The sequence below is a fragment of the Scophthalmus maximus genome, chromosome 15 (genome assembly GCF_022379125.1).
Source record: "Scophthalmus maximus strain ysfricsl-2021 chromosome 15, ASM2237912v1, whole genome shotgun sequence".
In the NCBI taxonomy this organism is placed as follows: Eukaryota; Metazoa; Chordata; class Actinopteri; order Pleuronectiformes; family Scophthalmidae; genus Scophthalmus; species Scophthalmus maximus.
This window is the reverse complement of record NC_061529.1, coordinates 7,347,971-7,368,198: the sequence shown is the minus strand read 5'-3', so window position 1 is coordinate 7,368,198 and position 20,228 is coordinate 7,347,971. Positions and strand designations below refer to the sequence as shown.

At 43.7% G+C, this 20,228-nt stretch overlaps 3 protein-coding genes across 5 annotated transcripts in view; 2 read left to right on the top strand and 1 right to left on the bottom strand.

Annotated features, from left to right (window-relative positions):
- Positions 1–511: 511 nt before the first annotated feature.
- LOC118286337 (obg-like ATPase 1) lies at positions 512–5,972 on the top strand. The gene is made up of 11 exons (XM_035610703.2): positions 512–630; positions 942–1,039; positions 1,151–1,294; positions 1,504–1,631; positions 2,172–2,347; positions 2,450–2,530; positions 3,007–3,104; positions 3,213–3,356; positions 3,663–3,759; positions 3,926–4,048; positions 4,513–5,972. The coding sequence occupies exons 2-11, from the start codon at positions 942–944 to the stop codon at positions 4,612–4,614; spliced, it is 1,191 nt and encodes a 396-aa protein (XP_035466596.1). The 5' UTR covers positions 512–630; the 3' UTR covers positions 4,615–5,972.
- Positions 5,973–7,528: 1,556 nt separating this feature from the next.
- On the top strand, positions 7,529–15,010 carry LOC118286728 (transcription factor Sp3). Of its 2 annotated transcripts, none has more exons than XM_035611399.2 (8): positions 7,529–8,099; positions 8,668–8,898; positions 8,987–9,571; positions 10,480–10,689; positions 10,784–10,988; positions 11,078–11,267; positions 11,638–11,834; positions 12,760–15,010. In XM_035611399.2, the coding sequence occupies exons 1-8, from the start codon at positions 8,031–8,033 to the stop codon at positions 13,005–13,007; spliced, it is 1,935 nt and encodes a 644-aa protein (XP_035467292.2). In that variant the 5' UTR covers positions 7,529–8,030; the 3' UTR covers positions 13,008–15,010. The 2 variants fall into 2 exon arrangements, with proteins under 2 accessions (XP_035467292.2, XP_035467293.2); XM_035611400.2 differs by having other exon boundaries at positions 7,530–7,712.
- Positions 15,011–15,306: 296 nt separating this feature from the next.
- uggt1 (UDP-glucose glycoprotein glucosyltransferase 1) overlaps positions 15,307–20,228 on the bottom strand; it is a 26,544-nt gene continuing 21,622 nt past the window's right edge. Inside the window, exons 35-41 of one of the 2 annotated variants that reach the window (XR_004785454.2) lie at positions 19,904–20,086; positions 19,184–19,344; positions 18,904–19,018; positions 17,752–17,868; positions 16,543–16,687; positions 15,518–16,421; positions 15,307–15,484 (exon numbers count right to left, since the gene is read on the bottom strand). Coding sequence is in view for 1 of the 2 variants with exons in the window: in XM_035611398.2 (XP_035467291.1) it covers positions 16,402–16,421; positions 16,543–16,687; positions 17,752–17,868; positions 18,904–19,018; positions 19,184–19,344; positions 19,904–20,086 (741 nt within the window). In the remaining variant the exon portion in view is untranslated. Of the gene's footprint in view, positions 16,422–16,542; positions 16,688–17,751; positions 17,869–18,903; positions 19,019–19,183; positions 19,345–19,903; positions 20,087–20,228 lie in introns of both variants that reach the window. The other variant, XM_035611398.2, reaches the window with a different exon arrangement.

The following is a 20,228-nucleotide window of genomic DNA, read 5'->3' as shown; positions in this document are numbered from 1 at the left end:
CATTGGACTGAGGACATTTACCCCCAGAATTTGCTGATACTGCGTTAAATTCATTCAGTAGTTTTTCCTGTGCCACTTGTTGCCACACATCCTCCATGATTGACAGTTGGCAAAATGGGGTTTGTTACCAAGGTAACACATGTTACTAAGTACTAAGTTAGAAGAAATACAAAAACAAAATTCTATCTGTTTAAACATTTTAAACATATAGATATATATTGAAACTGCACAAACATTTCATATGCAGCAGTATGCATGTTATAGAACGCATCACATAAAATGGCCAGACCTAGCGACGCACCGCGGGAAGACAGACGGCAAAGTAACGACAAATATGTAGAGATATTTTTGGTCGATTCACAAATGTCAAAGATGAAAATATTGTTTTTTTTACAAGAGAAAATAAAGCTGAATAAGTGAATAAAAACCTCAAATAGTCTGCATTCAACGTTCAACTGTGCACCTCTGACGTCACGTTTCAGCGCTCTCTCTCCGACCAATCAGAGAGCCCTCGCGTCAAAACGCTTCCGCTCTGCTCTGCAGCCTGTCTTTCCAGTGGAGCGGCCGAGTGCGTGCTCGACTCAGGAACACGAAGCCCTCGTCGCCCACAGACCAAGGACCGACCGAAAGGTACTGAGTGAGGATGTACTCCAGATTCCAAAGCTGTCGGGCTGTTTGTGTTGAGCGGGAAGTGTCGACTGGACTCTGTGTCGGGCGGGATATTCTGGCTAACGGCAGAAACAGACGTGGCTCCCGTTAGCCACTAGCTAACGTTAGCATGCTGTGTGTTTCAATGAGCATACGACTGTACACGTTTTTACTGGAGCCACTCGCCGGTTAAAGACCGAGGCTGCTGTTGGAGCGAGGGACTCGGGCTGTTGGTGGGAGTTTGTTTTTGACATGGGGCTCGTGGTGTAACCGACTCGTTGTGACTCTTGTAGATGCCCCCCAAAAAGGGAGAAGCACCGAAACAGCCTCCATTGATTGGACGATTTGGCACATCTCTGAAAATTGGAATCGTGGGATTACCTAATGTCGGGTATGTACCTTACTCCACTTGAAGTGTAGACATCGTGAAACAACAGACAAAACTCTGGGCTCGTCTCTCTCAGAGCTCACCCTAACTATCCTCTCATTCCCCCCTCGGCAGGAAATCCACCTTTTTCAACGTGCTGACCAAAAGCCAGGCTGCAGCCGAGAACTTCCCATTCTGCACGATTGACCCAAACGAGAGCCGGGTACCTGTCCCAGATGAGCGCTATGATTTCCTCTGCCAGTACCACAAACCAGCCAGGTGCCTGCAGTGACTCAACATCAGCAGCATTGAATGCCAAGTCATTTGCAGCATTGTTTAAGACTCTTGGAAAAAACGTAGAAGAAGGAGAGAATCACACGGTGGAAGGAAGCTAGAGTGAGGGTGTTCTGTAAGGTTTGGTCTGTGTCACGTCACTGCCTCTCACTGACAATCCCTCCTGTCCTGGCCTTGTTTTTGTGTCTCCACAGTAAGGTCCCCGCCTTCCTAAATGTCGTGGACATTGCTGGTCTGGTGAAGGGAGCTCACGCAGGACAGGGACTTGGAAATGCCTTCCTCTCCCACATCAGTGCCTGCGACGGCATCTTCCACATGACCCGTGAGTTGTCAATATCACTGCCCACTGCAGCTGCTGTGTGGCAGCAACTGAGCAGAGCGGACAGGTGTTAGTGGGCGAGTTATAGTCGAGGCTACACTTCCAGGCCTTTGGCCCAGACATATCTAGTTCACCAGTTTCCTGTGAATATAGATTACTTTGCCGACTGCTATACGTCAACAGCACAGGCTATTACAATTTTCAAGTATCAAAAGCTGGTATTGAATGTCTGGTCAAATCCTCATTCTTACATAAAATAATCATGGATTCTGTTATTTAAATTAAATGTTTAAGATTGAGATTTTTGTGTGTGGCTGCTTGTTTGTTGACATGGTTTTTAAAGTGACAACTTTGGCTTGTTATGTGAATTTTTGAAAAAAGGGATTTGTAAAAACATATGTTTACATAAGCAAAGTTTTTGTATTTATGTGTGAACTTAAAACATAACTGCTATCCAGCCCTACTTTTCCTGAAGCTAGAAATATCATATACTGTAAATATTAGTGACAGACTTGCTACATCTGTCAATGCTTGTGTTTTTAGGTGCGTTTGACGACGAGGATATTATCCACGTCGAAGGTAATGTTGACCCCGTGAGGGACATTGAGATCATCCATGAGGAGCTGCGACTAAAAGACGAGGAAATGATCGACCCGATCCTCGACAAACTGGAGAAAACTGCAGTCAGGGGAAGCGACAAAAAACTAAAACCTGAATATGTAAGTAAAGTGTGTTGGTGAGAGCACTTGCTGTACTGTTGGGGGGAATAGGATTTCATAATCTGATCTGTCATCAAACTTTCCTGTTGCTTCTTGCTTCAGGACATCATGGTGAAGATAAAGAACTGGGTGGCGGAAGAGAAGAAACCAGTCAGATTTTACGCTGACTGGAATGAAAAAGAGGTACTCTGTGTGTGTGTGTGTGTGTGTGTGTGTGTGTGTGTGTGTGTGTGTGTGTGTGTGTGTGTGTGTGTGTGTGTGTGTGTGTGTGTGTGTGTGTGTGTGTGTGTGTGTGTGTGTGTGTGTGTGTGTGTGTGTGTGTGTGTGTGTGTGTGTGTGTGTTAGAAAATAGTTTTCTTTTTTCCTTCATATTAATTTGGTTGTTATTCAAATTGCTCATTTAATTTTTTGAATAATTTGGGAATTTAAAATGCGCCTGTTAAAAACACTGTAATTTAGATATTTTGGTATAGACATCATACAAAACTATTGATTCTCATGACATTTATTGTTTGGTGTAATTGTGCTTTCATTTGTCATTACTGCATCAGCAGAATCAAATCTTTGGCAGGATACACATTTGTCTGAGCAGTAGGATTTCCAGAAAAAAAATGAACTGAAAAGGTTTTCTGAAAGTAGTTTTTGATTTCTCTCCACAGATTGAGGTGTTGAACAAATACCTGTTTCTGACATCCAAGCCCATGATCTACCTGGTGAATCTCTCCGAGAAGGATTACATCAGAAAAAAGAACAAGTGGTAGGTTTAGTTTCCTTTACTATTATCCTTCGACATGTTCCGTACATTCTGCTCATATATTTAGCTGTTGAGTATTCAGAAATGTTCTCCTGCTGCTCCCCCCCGCAGGTTGGCAAAAATCAAGGAGTGGGTAGATGCTCACGACCCCGGTGCCCTGGTCATTCCCCTGAGTGGAGCGCTGGAGTCCAAACTGCTGGACATGGAGGACGAGGAGGAGAGGAATAAGTACTGTGAGGAAGTGAAGACACAGAGGTGAGACATACACACACGTCATGTGGCAAGAATCTATTTGATCAGGTTCAGACTAGGAGCAGCAAGTTATAGTTATTACGACTATAAATATCACAAAATGGTTTGAATGGATGTGTTCCCATTGCTTGTTTTGTCTGATGCTTCTATCAATAGATATAAAAATAACTAAATAAAGCATAACTGGTAAATCTGTCAAGCACAGTAAGAGATGATTAAATACTCGTCTGTACTGTTAAAATAACTGAACCCTGGCTTTAATCCAGGTATGTGTCAATTATTAATCATGTTCTTCCATTTTTTTTGAAGTGTTCTGACCAAAATAATAAAGACCGGCTATGCAGCGCTACAGCTGGAATACTTCTTCACAGCGGGACCAGATGAGGTGCGAGCGTGGACCATCAGGGTGAGTGTTATGATTTTCAAAAAAAAGCACTTCTTCACAGTTCATAATCGCCTTCGCTTCTCATGGATTAACTCTACATCGATTCTAGGTTAACAAATTTATTTCAAAGTCCTCTTAAGAAGTGTCATTGAAAGTTACTTTCCAATGCTCTGATTTGCTTCAACAGAAAGGTTCCAAAGCTCCACAAGCCGCAGGAAAGATCCACACTGACTTTGAGAAAGGCTTCATCATGGCCGAGGTGATGAAGTACATTGACTTCAAAGAGGAGGGCAATGAAGTCGCAGTCAAGGTGAGTATTTGTAATGAGCCCAATCAAAAGCTAGAACTGCCTCACTGCCTAACTTCTGTCTGTAGCTGCTTTCAGACGTGCGCTGAAGTCCGGACATTTTACTTAACTTTTCTGGAGGAGCTGTATGTGAGAATACAAATGTTGCAACACACATTTTCGGGAAAACTTCCGGTTGAGTCAAAATGACAATACAGCTGGAATATTTCACAGCGAGCGAGTGGGCCCTCTACTCAGGCGCCGCCCCCTCACCTGAATCTACCAGAAATGTTCCTGCTGTCGTGAACGCGTCTGACACGCACAATCTCCTGCTGTGCTCTTCATATGTGAACGTCAAACTCCGGAAAATGTCCGAACCCAATTTTACAGACATTTATAATGTCTCGCGTTCATGTCTGAAAACAGCTTTAAATACTTAAACCTTTGAATGCACCTAATGCCCTGATATTCTCCCCTCTCTTTCTCAGGCTGCTGGGAAATACAGGCAACAGGGCAGGAACTACGTCGTGGAGGACGGGGACATTATCTTTTTCAAATTCAACACACCCAACGCCCCCAAAAAGAAATAATGAGACAACATGATCACCAGAGGGAGAACTCAGAATACTGTTCAGTCAGGCCCCCGAGAGCTTCACTGTCTGCTGGATTTCACACTTCTCTCTTGAAATCAGATGATCATTATCTGGCACTGACTGGCCAGAGATATTTACTCACCGAGGTCTGAACCAGAATCTATTTAAAAATCATTGTCATTATAACATTTCAATACTTTCAGATTTTTAAAAGGCACCAACTGCACTACGCATCAAACATTGTTGAACAAGAGAAGAACAAGAAAGAATACAAGTAGCTTTAATGGAATTTTTTTTGTTTAATTTTAATGGAAATCAGGACGTTGTAACAGAATTTAAGATATTCTCTGTTGTAATTGATAAAAGCACTGTATGCAGCAGGCCTTGGGTTTTGATAATTGAAGTCTCACAACTCAAATATACTTTAAGAGGTTAGATTTGTGTTTTATTTACCCAAATTTATCTTAAAGAGAATGTTTAATTCCCCTTTGAGTAATGAGATCTTATATTTGCAGTCGTTATTGACATTTACCTCCATGATGACTGCTGATTAATTGGTGAGTTCTCAGATCCTAACAAGTCTCTTGATAAGTGTTTTATTAAAGTGCAGGCATGAGTTGGTGTATTCTACAGCAGCTGCAGGTGCCTCAACTGAGTTAACAAAAACTGGACCATTCTGATGTGGTCATTGCTTTAAAATTAATAAGATGTGAACTTTTCTCAGTTTCTTCATGTCTTTTTAACTTCATGTTATTAACAAAGTCCTAATATTGGATATATATCATGTAAATAATGATTTGACAGCCATTGTATTCACTTTAAAAGAGAGAATGAAATCCAACACAGTGCTTACCTTCAGGCTAGAGCTGTGCAGTATTCTGAGCAGGAGGGTTATTGTTATTTTAGACAGAGTAAAGCAGGCATCTCCTGTGATGCCTAATCTGACTCCTGAACAGAAGATGTTGTTACACACTGCTTTTATTGACTTAACTTTGGGCTTGTTAAAAACAAAGACTCTTCACTTTATGAACTCCACCCTGCGTGATGAGACAATGCTTCATTGTGAACGTGGACTGCTTCAGGAGTGTTCTGTGCTGCGTCTGGCTTCACCTCTCCTCACCGCCTCCACAGTGTGAATCTCTTTCTTTTCCAGAGTGTTTCCCATCGCCTCATCAAACATCTTGCCAAATTGTGGACGTTAGAAACTTGGACCACTTTTGTGAACTGTTGTGAGCTGCTGAGGAAGAAGACAGGTACATGGGGAAAAAACTAAAAGGTGTTATTTCAAAGGGAGCGAAGGCCTAATAAATGTCACTCATCAATATGCATGTCAATAAAGGAGACAACCTCTGTCATCTCTGTGTATTTCTAATTTGTACTTAGGCTAAAAGTATAAAGAACAATAATTAAACATAAATAAATAAGGTAAAGTCCTGGAATATAAAACCTTAAGTGTGTCACTGAAATAGTTTCTTGAATTTGTAATTAATGTAACATGGTATCGTTCTCAGTCTTTAAAGGGCATCATTGTCATGTCCTCTCCTGTCTGCCTGTTAATATAATATTTCAAAGCTATTTCTGGCCTTTCAATCAACACAGGATCTTTCTTGTCAGATGCAGTTTGCCCAGTTGTCATGGTCTTGCAGATATTACATTTTAATCAGAAAAACAATCCTGTGCAATATAAGGAGCTAGTTTTGGATTTAAAATGGGGATCCATAGTTGTTTCAAATTTGAATCGTTTTATTTTCCAACTGTTTTCTGAGGTCAATCATTAACTTTCATTCTTAACAGGTTTCTTGTTGCGCAACACAACGGCTTTAACTGAAAGTCTCCTTTAGTTTATGAATGAACATTAAAAAATGTTTTTAAGGCATTAAGTTACTCTGCAATTAAAAGAGTATTGATCTGTAATTACTCAATGCTCCATACAGAAAGTGAAGTCTGCTTATTTTTTTAACAATTTATTTTTTTGAACTTTTCAGTTGGTAAAGCGGCTTCTGATTAAACTTTGGTACTCCTGCTTTGATGATCAACAATCATTTTGGTAACAGCACTGTACAAAAGCGCTTGACAAATAAATCCACTCAGATCCTCTCTCCGGGTCCACTTAAGCTACTTGTAGGAGCTTTGCTCTGTCTTACACCGTCTTTGCACATCGGCTTATCACTGTCGATTGTATGAATTAGTGATCAATAGAACATAGTGAGTGGACCATTGAGTGGGGATGTGAGTGTTCATTTATTTTAAATCTTAATTGTTGCATTTAACACATTTAACGTGGAAGTCAATTATATTGTTTCCCAGCTTGTTGTGGGACAATTTTTTCATACTTCTATATAATAACAAATATGTAAGCATAGCAAACCTGCTAAAAACGGGTGAGAATATCATTTGTTCACACAAGGTTGGTGCTTGTGAATTAATTGAGAGACTTGCAAGGATTTTTATTTGATTCCATGTTTTGGTAATGCTACAGTTTGGACCTGGTGCAGGGCTGTAATATTTTTGGATTGTAGTATAATGGAGACCATTAGAAGAACATAAGTAACCAGAACTTTAAAAAAAAAGAAAGTGTAATGGCGACAAGAAACCCATCTGTAAACCAACAAAAACTAACAAGGCATAAAAAAATAACTTTAATTGGCATCAGAGGATAAAACAAAGTGTCAGATTTCGACACAATCGCCGTCGTTTTCCCATTTGTCTCCGCTTCGACACCCAACGACCGCATTCCTTCTCCCGTCTCGCTCGACAACAAACAGGAAACACACGTCCTCCGAAAACGGCGATCGACGCACCACTCGGCCAATGACGCGTCGCCCTACGTCACGCTCGGCCAATCGCCCCAGAGAAGAAGGGCGGGACTTCCTGTAATGTGATGCAAATTGCACGGTCGAGCGTCTTGGTCCCACCTTTTTGTGTTTCCCGCACCGTCAATCAAAATAGAAAAAAATCGACCCGAATTCACCGATCAACACTAGCCCGCCTTTGATAAAACAATCATGTTCGGAGTTTGGTAGATCAGATAACCCTCCCGCTCACGCTGCGACTGGTACGCAAACGTTTAGCGCATCGAAGCGCGCGACTACTCGGTGAGTTTGTCCGGAAAACGGCGAAACGAGCCGCGGCTTTTTTATCTTTTGCTCCGCCGCTAACTAGCTGGATATGGTTAGCTAGCCGAGCTAGCGGGCTAGCCACGGAGTTGACAAAGTAAACAGTCGATCGGGGCCGACATCGCCCCGGAATCCGCGCTGCAAAGTTTCATTTGGCAGCCGGCGCCCCTCGCAGCGGAGCGTGGGGATGTTTTTCGGGCTTTTCTGTCCGCCAGGAGTTGACGATTACAGAGTTTCGCCGAGTTCCCCCCTCTCCCCCTGCTAGCGCCAGAGCCGCCGCCGCCGAAACAAGGAGAAATGGCGTCCGCGGACGTGGACAGCAGTCAAAGCGAGTTCCTGCAGCCCGGCGGCGCCGCGGAAACACAGGTATCCGACATTGTGTCGCTCGCCCGCGGCCGCTCGCCGTGTTTTTGAGAGCATGCGAGTTCACACGTTTTAAGATTTTGATGGCATGGGGTGAAAGCCGTACACTTCCTGTGATCCCCTCAATAACGGCCACCCACTTTACCCCTGTAAAACCCGCCCATAGTGGGTAGGACACTGGAGCCAGTCACTTGGGTCGGCTCGCTGCACGATCGCCGGTGCACCTTGGGGCCGGACGACGCAGGGGTGTGCTCCTGTCGCGGGCAGAGCCTCCATAATCAAAACTGTAGCGTGCAATTGTGTTGTAATAGCCACCCCTCCCCCACACGCAGCTCTCGACCATCTCTGAGCCTGTTATCTGCTCTGTGTGCTGCTGATTGCATCTAGCTTGCGCTTGTTTTTATCATCCACAGTCCATTTGACTCTCTCTCGTGTATCAGCAGAGTAGTGTCTGCATCCAGCCACCGTTTCCCCCCTGTGATCCAAACTGAAGCCCAGATGAATCGCTGTCCTCCCGTGGAAGTGTGATCTGTCCCCGTCCCCGTTAATTATTATTTTCTTTGACTCCCAGACGACAGATATGTCAGCCATCCAGCTGACGGGCCCCGACCGCTGGGAGGTGCTGACCCCCGTCTCGACCGGGAAGGAAGACCACGGCGTTGTCCACATTCAAAACTCGGGGATCGTCACGTCCAACGGGCAGTACATGCTTCCGATCGGGAGTCTTCCCAATCAGCCCATTTACGTTACGGCGTCTGGGAATGAGGGTGCAGCCAATGGCGTGTCAGGCATTCAGTATCAGGTAAAAGGAGACGGACACGCGTGTAAAAATACGGTAGTTGTGTGTTCGGGTGCCGATTTGTCTCAAAACGTGTCACTCCTTTGCCCAGGTCATCCCCCAAATCCAAAATGCAGACGGGACCCTTGCGGGATTCTCGACACAGGGCATGGACGACGGCACAGGGCAGATCCATCTCCTCCAAGATGGCAGCCAGGGCAGCATCGTGACATCAGCGACCTCAGACCTCCTGACGCAGGCGGGGCAGGTGCAGTCCATCCAAGGCGTCTCGCTGGCTGGGGGGGGCACATACGCCAGCACCGTGGGGCTCCCCGGCAACATCACGTTCGTCCCCATAAACAGTGTGGACCTGGAGTCACTAGGGCTCACGGGGGCGCAGACGGTCCCCATCGCGACCAGCGTGACGCCCGAAGGCCAGCTGATCATGAGCAGCCAGGCGCTGGAGAGTCACGGCCAGGACGCCGGCGGCAAACAGTCGCTGGTGACGGTGAGCAGCGCCAACCAACAGCTCTACGTGTCGACCTCCACCACCACGTCCTCGTCCATCTCGTCCCATCTCCCTGAGACCATCGACGGCACCGGGGTTCTGACCCAGGCGACCGCCGTGTCTGCAGGCGTGTCCGACCCCTCGTCCTCGGAGAACTTCAACTCCCACAACCACCTGCACCAAATCCAGGTGAGTGCTCGCCTTAAACACAATGTCATCATGTGTTATGTCTGCGAAGCCTATATGCTGTGACTCAGTGATTCCCAGGCAGGAGGTAACAGAGAAAATTGTCCTCTTGCAAGTTATGAGGGGGTATACTTTTTGGTACTGTCCAAAATGTATTGGTTTCAGATAGAATTGAAATCCAAAAAGTGCTCAGAATAGTTTTATTTCATTCATTAGTTAATTCGATTTTTCCAATTTTATGCAGTTTTAGTTTTGAAATGTTCTTGTTCAACTGAATGTGCTTTTTTAGTTAAATAAAAAAAGTGGTGATTATAACAAAACAAAAAAATGTTGTTATGGTAGTAATGTTAAAACTCGGGTGCCATTTCAACTTGCTGTATCTAAAAAAACAAACTAATTATTTCCAGCAGTAGTCACGACGGGCCTGAACTGCACCGTTAACATTGTTTTAAGGGGTCAGGAGTCTAAAAAGATGGAGACCGCTGCTTTGAGGCCACGATAGACCACTTTACTTTAATGTTGTCGCTGTCGTCGTATTTAATCTCTCACTTATTGCTTGTTGAATCATTCACGGTGTCTCATGCGCATCTCCCAGATTCCCCCAGAACTAATTCTACCAACCAGTCTGGGTTTATTTGTCTCCAACTAGGAGGATGTTTTCTTTGTTTTCATTAAAATCTTTTTTATATATTGTTTACAGATTGGAGAAAAAACCCCCACGTGAACAGATGTTAGCTTGTGAATGCAGTGGTGCAACAAATACATTTGCTGCCTGTGGGAAATTCTCAAACTTGCTGTTTATTGTTTTCGATTAAGGCGGACTCTAAAACCAGGACCTCTTATATGAAATCATGACGCTGAAGGCCACTTTCACAGCCTCTTGCGTGTTATTTATTTCCTTTATCCTGCAGGTGTCATCCGCTAACGCCACCACTATGTCACAGCCCATCCTGCACCTGTCCGGGGACGGTCAGGCCCAGGTAGCCCAGGTGGCTGCGGGTCAGGACCTGACCGGAGGGGGCCAGACTCTGCAGAGCGTGCAGCTGGTCAACCCGGGCACCTTCCTCATCCAGGCCCAAACTGTGACGGCTACGGGACAGATTCAGTGGCAGACCTTCCAGGTAGGAATTGTGCTTCAAAGTGGCCCACAGAAATGTGTGTTTGTGTGCTGTAAATTGCGGCCCTTCACTAAATATATGTGATTCATCTCTCTAGGTTCAGGGTGTCCAGTCACTCCAGGGGCTCCAGTTGCCCCAGGGCCAGGGTCAGGCCCAGCAGTTGACCCTAGCCCCGGTTCAGACCCTCCCTCTGGGCCAGGCAGGTCAAGTGAGCCTACCCAACCTCCAGACTGTCACAGTCAACTCGGTAACACAAGCTGGAATTCAGTACACACACGGAGAGGATGCGAACAGTCCAATTGGTACGGGACACCTGCACACATATATCACATTCACACACGCATAATGACAGATTTTTTTAATGTCTGCGTCTTTCGTCCCCCGTTTCAAGGCATCCAGATAAAAGAGGAGCCCGACTCTGAGGAGTGGCAGCTGAGCGGAGACTCCACGCTGAACCCCAGCGACCTGAACAACCTGCGCGTGCAGATGGGCGACGACGACATGGACACGACGGGCGGCGAGGGCAAGAGGCTCCGCAGGGTGGCCTGCACCTGCCCCAACTGCAAAGAGTCCGGAGGAAGGTGGGAAAGATGAAACACACACAGAGATCCCAGGTGTCGGTTTGAAAGATTGACTGTTTATTAGGAAAAAATGGGAAACTCTTGCTATTTCATGCAAGGGTTAAAAAAGGTCAGAAGAAGTAGACTTGAGATCTTTATTACTATGGGTACAACCGTTGCAACGAGTTTCCATCTCTGTGTTTCAACCTGATGTCGACGCAAAGCCATATTTTCTATTTGCACAAAAGATCCTGCAAACGTTTTGCATAATCCTTTGTCAGCATTGGGATTCAAGATTCCTAACTTTTCCATTTGTGTCAACTCGGTTATTGCACGGTGTTTGTATCTTCTGCTCATTCCACATATTTCCCCCCCCCCTGCCGTGTCACAGGGGGTCGGGCATGGGAAAGAAGAAGCAGCACATCTGCCACATTGTCGGCTGCGGGAAGGTTTACGGCAAGACGTCCCACCTCCGAGCTCACCTGCGCTGGCACAGCGGGGAGAGGCCGTTCGTCTGCAACTGGATGTTCTGCGGGAAGAGGTTCACCAGGAGCGACGAGCTGCAGAGACACCGGAGGACACACACGGGTGAGACAAGCGGCTCACACGAGTCTGGTCTTTCTTCTTCTTTTGTGTCTACATCGTGCTATTAAAGAAGATCTGAAAATGAAGCTTAGAAGTAGCTTTAAACAAACATGACATGAATTTAATCCTGGAAGTGATAACAAGTTTGTACATGTTGTATTGCTGCCGTCTCTTCAATGATACAAACTTTAAAGGAATGGTTTCATGTTCAGGACATGTAGCTGTTGTAAGACTTTGCAGCTAAAACTATATTGGATAAAAGGTTTTAATTTGTCCTTGTAGACATTTGGCTGTATTTGCCAAAACATGACATGTCTGGCTGTTTCATGAAGCTAATAACGTTACTAAATTATGGTTTAAAGACTGAAACTTTGTAAATGAAGAGAGTGCAGAATATTTAGAAAAAAAGTCTTAGATATTTTCTTTGCCTGCTAGAGACGGAACAACGATAAAAAAATTGTATGTCATGATGGGCCTTTGGGAGACGCTACACATCTAGTTTCACTTAGTTATTTCATTTACTTATAATTGTCGGCCTTTTGTCTTTTCATATCTCTCTCATTAGTATGTCTGGAAAGTGTAAACTTCATTCTACAGTATGTGCTCCTTAAAAGGTTGTTACAAAGCCTTAAAGTTAACCCTACGAGCACCTTGTTGTACGTTTTTAGTTGCTTAACATTTAAAAGACAAATTCATCAGCGCCCCCCAGTGGGCAAACTCTGTAATGGCGTCACTGTAAATTATGTGAAACAGATTTTGGCCTCTGACGGCAGGTTGTCGTTACTTTTTGGCCAACATCTGGGCCAGATCCAATAAACTTGAGTCCAACTGTGTGGCCCAATCGGGCTCGTTCATCAGTCGGTCTGAACCTGGAGCGTGTGAGCCCGTGAAGGTCTGACAGCCCATCTCTGTGTCGTTGATCTCGCAGGAGAGAAGAAGTTCGTGTGCACCGAGTGCTCCAAGAGGTTCATGCGGAGCGACCACCTGGCCAAGCACATAAAGACTCACCAGAATAAAAAAGGCGGGGTTCCCTCCTCCGCGTCCCCGCCCACCACCGACGCCGTCATCACGGCCGACGGAACCACGCTCATCCTGCAGACCGCCACAGCCCATGACCTCGTAGCCAATCAGGAGATTCCTTTGCAGCTGGTCACTGTGGGTGAGGTTTTGGAATGAGGGGGTGGAAACGGGGGCGAGGCGGCTTTTTGGAGAACTGGCCTGTCACAGGGACCTCATGGGCTCTTCTCTACCCCTCTTACCTTTTCTTTTTTTCTTTGTTTTTTTTTTTTTACATATGAATATATACGTAAATATATATGACAAATATATATATTTTAAGTAAGAGTTATCATGACTTTATGTTTGTTTTTTGCAGTCTTTTTATAGGCGGGCAAAAAAAAACATTAAAATGTGGTTGCTATGTACTAGCGTAAAAACACACGCGCGCGCACACAACACACACACCCAGAAAACACTCAAAAAAACCCACAACATGAATACTTAACACAATGAAATGCCTTATTTTGTATCATACTCTTGTATAAAATGCTGGAGGTGCATGTGTTTTTTTTTATTTTTTAAAGCTTTGCAGATGATGTAACTGTTTTTGAAACGGAGAAGATAATGACGAGCAGGAGTTGTTGGAAGAGAGAGAAACTGAAAGTTAGTGAAACATCTCTGGGATTATCGCGTCTCACAAAAGTGAGTTCTCTGTTTGAAGCAGCGCAAAAAAACATCAGCTGAGCCGGTGCTGCAGCTGCCGCCGGGAGCAACTGCCTTTTGTTTTTAAAGAAAAATAGTTTGACATGTCGGGTAATCTGCTTTTTTCGCTTTCTTGCCGAGAGTCGGATGAGAGGAGCGATACCAGTCTGGTGCCTGGTTCTGTCCAGAGACGACAAAATCAACCTCTCATTACCTCTAAAGCTCGTTAGTCAACATCTTGTGTGTTTAACTCGTACATAAAACAACAATTGGAAGTTTTACGGAGGGTTATGCTCCAGACTATAGCGGAGGATTGTTACTGCTCCCGGCAGAGAATAGCCAGGTACATAATCCTCCCGTAAAAATGGCAGCGGAACATGGCGCATGAACATGACTGGGGTGAACTCCCACTCGTTCGACGCTAATCATCCAGAGATCCTTCGTTTTTCTTCTCACACGATCTGCAACATTTGCATTCTCACGTACAGCCCGTTTCTCGTCCGCCTCTCAGCAAGAAAGAAAATGAGCACATTTTCGTAAAATGTCAAACTTCAGCTCTGCGGCAGCAGTCGCCCAATCGGTGACACCGATGGTTCAAACAGAGAAGCAGGTGCAGCCGACAGTCGGAGAGGGACGACCGTGCCACTGATACTGATCCGATGTGGTTTTCCCACCTTGAGCAGATGCAAGCCGCTCTGAATAAAAAAAGGGCAACTTCTTCTAGCATCCGGTCAGTGTGAAACAGAATGTCTCATCTGTCCTCACGAGCGCGCCGTCCGCTGTGCTTGTCCACACGTAAACATGTCTTTGTTTTCTCTTTTCTTTTCCTTTTGCATATTTTTGTTGTAAATTTTGCATTGTGTGTCAAGTTATTATTATTTTTTTCTTCTTCGTGTTGCTTCGCCAATGTGGGTGTCGTCTGAATCAAAGCCACGCGACGGCGATCACAGATTATGAAGTTGTCGAGCGGTTGCCTCCGAATATCCTGCAGGGCTTCTCGTTGCCACGGTCACCTGCACGTTGGCGACGGGAGGAGAACATGTACTGGTGTTGCCATGTGAAGAAGACGGATGCAAAAAACGAATCAATGAGCCCTGGAGGGTGTGTTATTATAATTTTTTTTGTCATCGAACATTCCAGTTGGATACCAGATGATGTGGAATTAATTTTCTGGCCAGATGTCACTCAAAAGGAAAACAATCATGCCATTGTTATGTTTATTTTTTCATTTTTTCATAAATTTTATTTGATGTAATCCCTTCCTCTGTTTGTCATCATGTCTGTAGCATTCATTTACGTGTATATTATCTTATTTTCACATTGTCTATAGAAGCCATTACTTTAGTTAACTGAATTTGATGATGTATCGAAAAACCTTATTTTAAGTGATTTTTTTAAAGAATTGGTGTAAAAATTGAATGTTACCTTTTGTAAAACATTTTTTTCAAATGGATCACAATAAAAGTCTGAAACCTTGACCAGTGACCGACGTCGTGTGCTGAGGGTAAGCATCTTTTTTTTTTTTTTCTTTTTTTAAGGCGCTGCTCCATCGACAAAACCCATCATGTAAGTATATCAAACATTTATCTAATACTTTCAGCCAGGGAGGAACCGATTCCACTTTTCTATTTACATATTTATATTTGGATACTTGACGATACCTAGTACCGACATGACTTAAAAAAAACCTTTTTTATTTTATAATTCATAGTAAAAATTACACTTCTTATCCTACTTATATCCAGTTTTTCACAAAAACACGAAACTGTGAAAATATACTGGACCACTTCTTTATTTGGGACGTTTACTGTAAAATGATAATCATGACAAATCCACAGATTTTACCAAGAAACCAAAAAAAATCTAACATTTTCATCCAAAACTCAAATGTCATGTCATGTGGCTGCTCTTCCCTCAAACTTTCACAAACTCCACCCGATAACAAACGTTACCTTTTTCTTCTGATGTGTACTGTATGTCACAACCACCCGCACAGGCTTCAAACATTTCCCTGAGAGTCATAGTGACATTTAAAATTCCACAGGAAACTGCCTATTAATCATGTCTGCAGAATTATAACTTCATTTTTCACTCCAAATACCAGTGTTTTTGAATTTCCTTTCACATGACATTTAAGTGATGTTGAGTTTTAAATGTTCTCCCAACATCTGCTTCCAACTTGATGCTTATCTTAAATATGACGCGTGGATCCACCTCTGGTGCCCAAACTCATAATTTATGGTAAAATATACCACAAAATCTTTTGACAATGGATAGGAGGGAATCATAGTTCACTGTAGTGAATGTTATTCTGATTATTTTCCTAATTGAATTAAATCTTATTTAAGTCAATTGTATTGACTCCAAACATTTGGCCCAGACCTTCTTTCCCGACCGTCTCTGTAAGTAGAAGTATAAACTTATAAATCCACCTGTACCATTTAAAAATTCAGAGGAAGGTGTAACAACTTCAAAATGTATATTTCATCCCAGTGAGCGAGGCAGAAATCCTTCCCACCACCAGAGGTTTGTCGTGTCGGAGAGTTCACCAGCGGTGACGTTTGGAGTTCAGTCCACCTCACGGCCACATCCCGATCAGTGCAAACGTACAAACTGACATCTATCACAGGGTCACGAAAAACTATACAGTTCATATTTATGATTCACATTCTCACCACTTGTACACATGCATACAAGAAAAACCTCTTAAACCTGATCACTAAAATTCCCCTTCTTGCATTATAAAAAGAAAAAAACCAACATTATTTTAACCGTCTGTCTGTCGTCGTCAGTCCCTCGGGCGAGAGGAGCGTCTCTTCATGAAGCAGACTCTTTAAACAGAGTCCGGTTCACAGCCGCTGCTGCGTCCTCACAACTCTGTGTGAACATCTGACCACAAGAGACAGACAAAATTATGTATGCACTTTGAATTTTGTTCTGACAATGAAAGCGGCGCGCGCAAGTGCGTGCATGTGTGTGTGTGTGTGTGTGTGTGTTGAGCGTCGAGTACCTGTGTCCTGCTGCTTTGCTCTGTGTTTCGCTCCCTCCTGCACTCTGGTCTGCAGACGTTTAATCTCTTGGTCGTAATCCGTCCACTCGGCCACGATCCTCACCGCAGCCTGCAGCTTGGGCTCCTTGGTCATGGGGTTGTTACACTGAAAACAGAGAACAAAACTTTGAAGAACAGATAAAAACTGTTCGAAAAGAATTCCATCATCCTATTGCTCGTTGTGCTCCTCTCAACGACGTATTGTTAGAGATGAGAACGAGTGCATCAGTCGATTTTAAAGGCTCAAGTCATTTTAGAGTGAGCTGCTCCAATCTCGATGGAAATTCATGCAGGTTTAGAAATCTGTATTTTATAGTTTTATATATTTTTTGCTTCATGCAAGCGTGTGTTTTGTTAGCCAGGTGAAAAGGGAAGAATTAAGTTTTGTATCTTAATCCTGCAGCAGCGACAGTTCAGAGAGTTCGTGGCTCCAACGAACCCTGTGAACTAACACACGGTCTTTGTTCGCTTTATAAGCAAAAACAGAATTATACAAATCATTTTTTTCTTAAGAGATCATTGCAGATTTCAGTGTTTCAGTTCAGAGAGAGGAAATAATCTGCCTGAGTTACAACCCTACCATTTCTTCTTGTGTAAATTACAGTTTGTTAGTTTGCACGATTCCGCAAAAAAACTACAGAAGCGATTTCAAAGAATTCTCGTGGAGGGGCATGACCCAGAGAAGTACCCGTTAAATCTTGGGAGTGGCGTGGGTAAGCGGGTGTTAAGCCTTGGCAGGGGTTAAACCCTTCTAGTTATCTTTAATAAGATAATAAGATAATATTTATTGATCCCCATGGGGGAAATTTGGGTATTACAGCAGCCCAGAGACAGAGAGAGTTCAGTACGGGACAAGAATAGAATAAATCTGAATAATGGAATTAAATTAAATAGAACTATATAGAACAGTTAGACACAAATTACAGGAGTGATAGTGCTATACCATCTCATGTTACCATAAGTAAACTCAAACCCAACCACCCTACTCAACTACTCTCTATGAAGTCAGTCATCCCTTTGCCCTCCTCTGCCCTCCAGTGGCTGCTAAGAGACATCGCACTCACTCCTCCCTGAACCTCTCTGTGACTTCTGTTATTATTATCATTATTTATTTTTGAGCACTTGGTCCTGATACGATCCCTGACATCTACACACACAGACTGTTATTACCAGGTCTATGGTCTTGGCGCTCCTCTTGGTGCTGTCGTCGCACCAGGTCTCACACCACAGCCACTCCTGAGGCAGAGACTTGATGGGAACCTGGTGGATCATGTTGTTGGGAAGATCCTGAAAAAAACAAAACAACAACAACGTCAAAGATGTGGATTATTTATTTTCCCCACTACAACTATGACACGAAGGGTTTTTGCAATAATGTGCATACGAGCATGGGACGAAGCATCTGCTTCACTAACACGAACAACTCGGCGTCGACACAATCCGCTGCCCTTTATGTTGTTGTCAGTTTTGTGTTAATGAAGTTACAGTCGGGGTTTTATGTAAATCACAACCAGCTCTTAAATCTCTGATTACAAAGCTTCCTTGAACACAACTGGGGAAGTTTTCACTGCAGTGAAGATTGTCATTAAACTACAGGAAGCTGGAAATGAATGAGTCTAAATAAAAACGGTTGGCAATTACGTCGACTGTTTTACATCAAAATGGACCAGAACAAAAAGTGTTTTAGGCTGCAGTCAAAGTGGAAAAAATATGAAGTCATTTTCATTACCGTTCTTCATTGACCTTGACGGAAAACAGTCATGACGTCAAGGAAAGATGTGAATTCATAAAGAAAAGACAATCTGACTACACTTTCACTAGGCTGCTTCATTATGTGTCGGCAGATGTTACTGATATAGGTCAATAAAAGTTGTTGCTGTTGTATGTTCGTGCAAGGAATCGTGGGACAACATTATTTTCTTAACTCTCAGAAAGGATGGTCCAGTTCACCCTGGGCTAAAGGGGATGGAATACTCATCTCTTATAACCGGGCGTTAACGTCATACAGGGTTAGAGTAACGTCCGAGTGAACTGAGCCGATCATTGTCCAGAGAATTCACAGCCAGCGAGTGCGTGTGTTGATGAAGTTGCAATCATTTTCCAACAAGAGTATTTTTAGTAGCCGTGAACGTGTCTCACAGACAATCTCATGTATAAAAGAGGATTTGAAAATAGCTTCAGATCCTTTCCAGGTCCTTTCGATCAGTTTCAGAACCTTCCCTAAGCAGATGAGACAATTCGCCTGCAGCCTCAGTTTGTAGAATCAGATCCTCGCTTCACTTGAAAAGAAAACAAATATGGACAGCCAATGAAAAGACAGACCTGGTCCAGATTGGAGAGGCTGTTGGGGTCCTGGCTGAGACCCTGATATTGTCCTCTGAGTCGATCTCCTGCTGCGATTTTCCTGAATTTCTTCAGGTCGACCACGTACAGGGCGCTGCACGGGACAGAAGATGGCAACAAACAAAAAATGCATTGTAGTATGAGAAATGGATTGGAAAAGATGGTCACGGTGAGTGTGTGTTTGAGTGTAACGGGCTTTTAAAGTGCCATTAACGAGGGGGCTGACTTGAGCGACCACAGTGTGTGTGTGTGTGTGTACCTGATGTGATATCTGCGTCCGGCCAGGTGACTCGCCCAGTAGCCGGACTTCCAGAAGCGATAGCCGTCCATCTCCCTCCGACTCTCGCAGAATGGGGTGTAACCGTACGGAGCTCCTTCCAGGTCAAAGTCACGCAGCTCCTTCAGGTCCGTCCGCACAATCTGCAGGAGAGGAGCAGGCGTGAACACATGAGGATCAACTGAAGATACCCTTGTTTTTAAATTGTTTGGCTATTAAGTTTAGATATTGTCTTCAATTTGCTAGTTTTGTCAGTTCAAAACCAAAAAGTTATAAATTTACTATTAGAGAACATGAAGAAAACCAGCAACACATTCAAATTTGAGACAATGTGGCAATTCTATTCAAAAAATGCTTCATGGATAATCAAAATAGTTGCTATTTTCTTTTCTGTAGATTAATTGTTTGAAAATACTAATCAGTTCTGAATGTCGGAAAGTCCATATCAGAAATAGATCATTGCAAAAAGCCATGTGACATGACAGAGAGTAATTAAAAAAGATTTCTGTCATAACACTTAACATTATATATAACAATATATATATTTTCCTTCCTACATTTTCCATAAAATGTGTAATTTCCTTCTTTTTTGGGGGACTTTTCATAATTTATATAGTTTCTTCATTATAGAATCATCAACATCACCCAGTTTCTTCATATTGTGATATTTCAACGGTGGCGTTTGGGTTATGATGAGCGAACCTGGTCGGCGTCTACAAACAGTATCTTGTCGACGGCGAGAGGAAACAGGACGTCCAGGAACAGGATCTTGTAGCCCCAGATGATCCTCTGCTTCTCCGTCTGCTGGTGTAGCCAGCGAGGCCACTTGTACTGCACCAGCTCGTACTGGAAACCATACTGCTTTGCCATGTGGGGAATGAACTCCTGCGAGAGGGTCACACACAAACACAAACGTGGCTGTCAGTGTGTTTACTACGGACACACAATTAGAGCTGTCAGCGTTTACACATCATGACCTTTACGTCAATGTGCAATGGTGTCACACATAATAAAGACTTAAAGGATA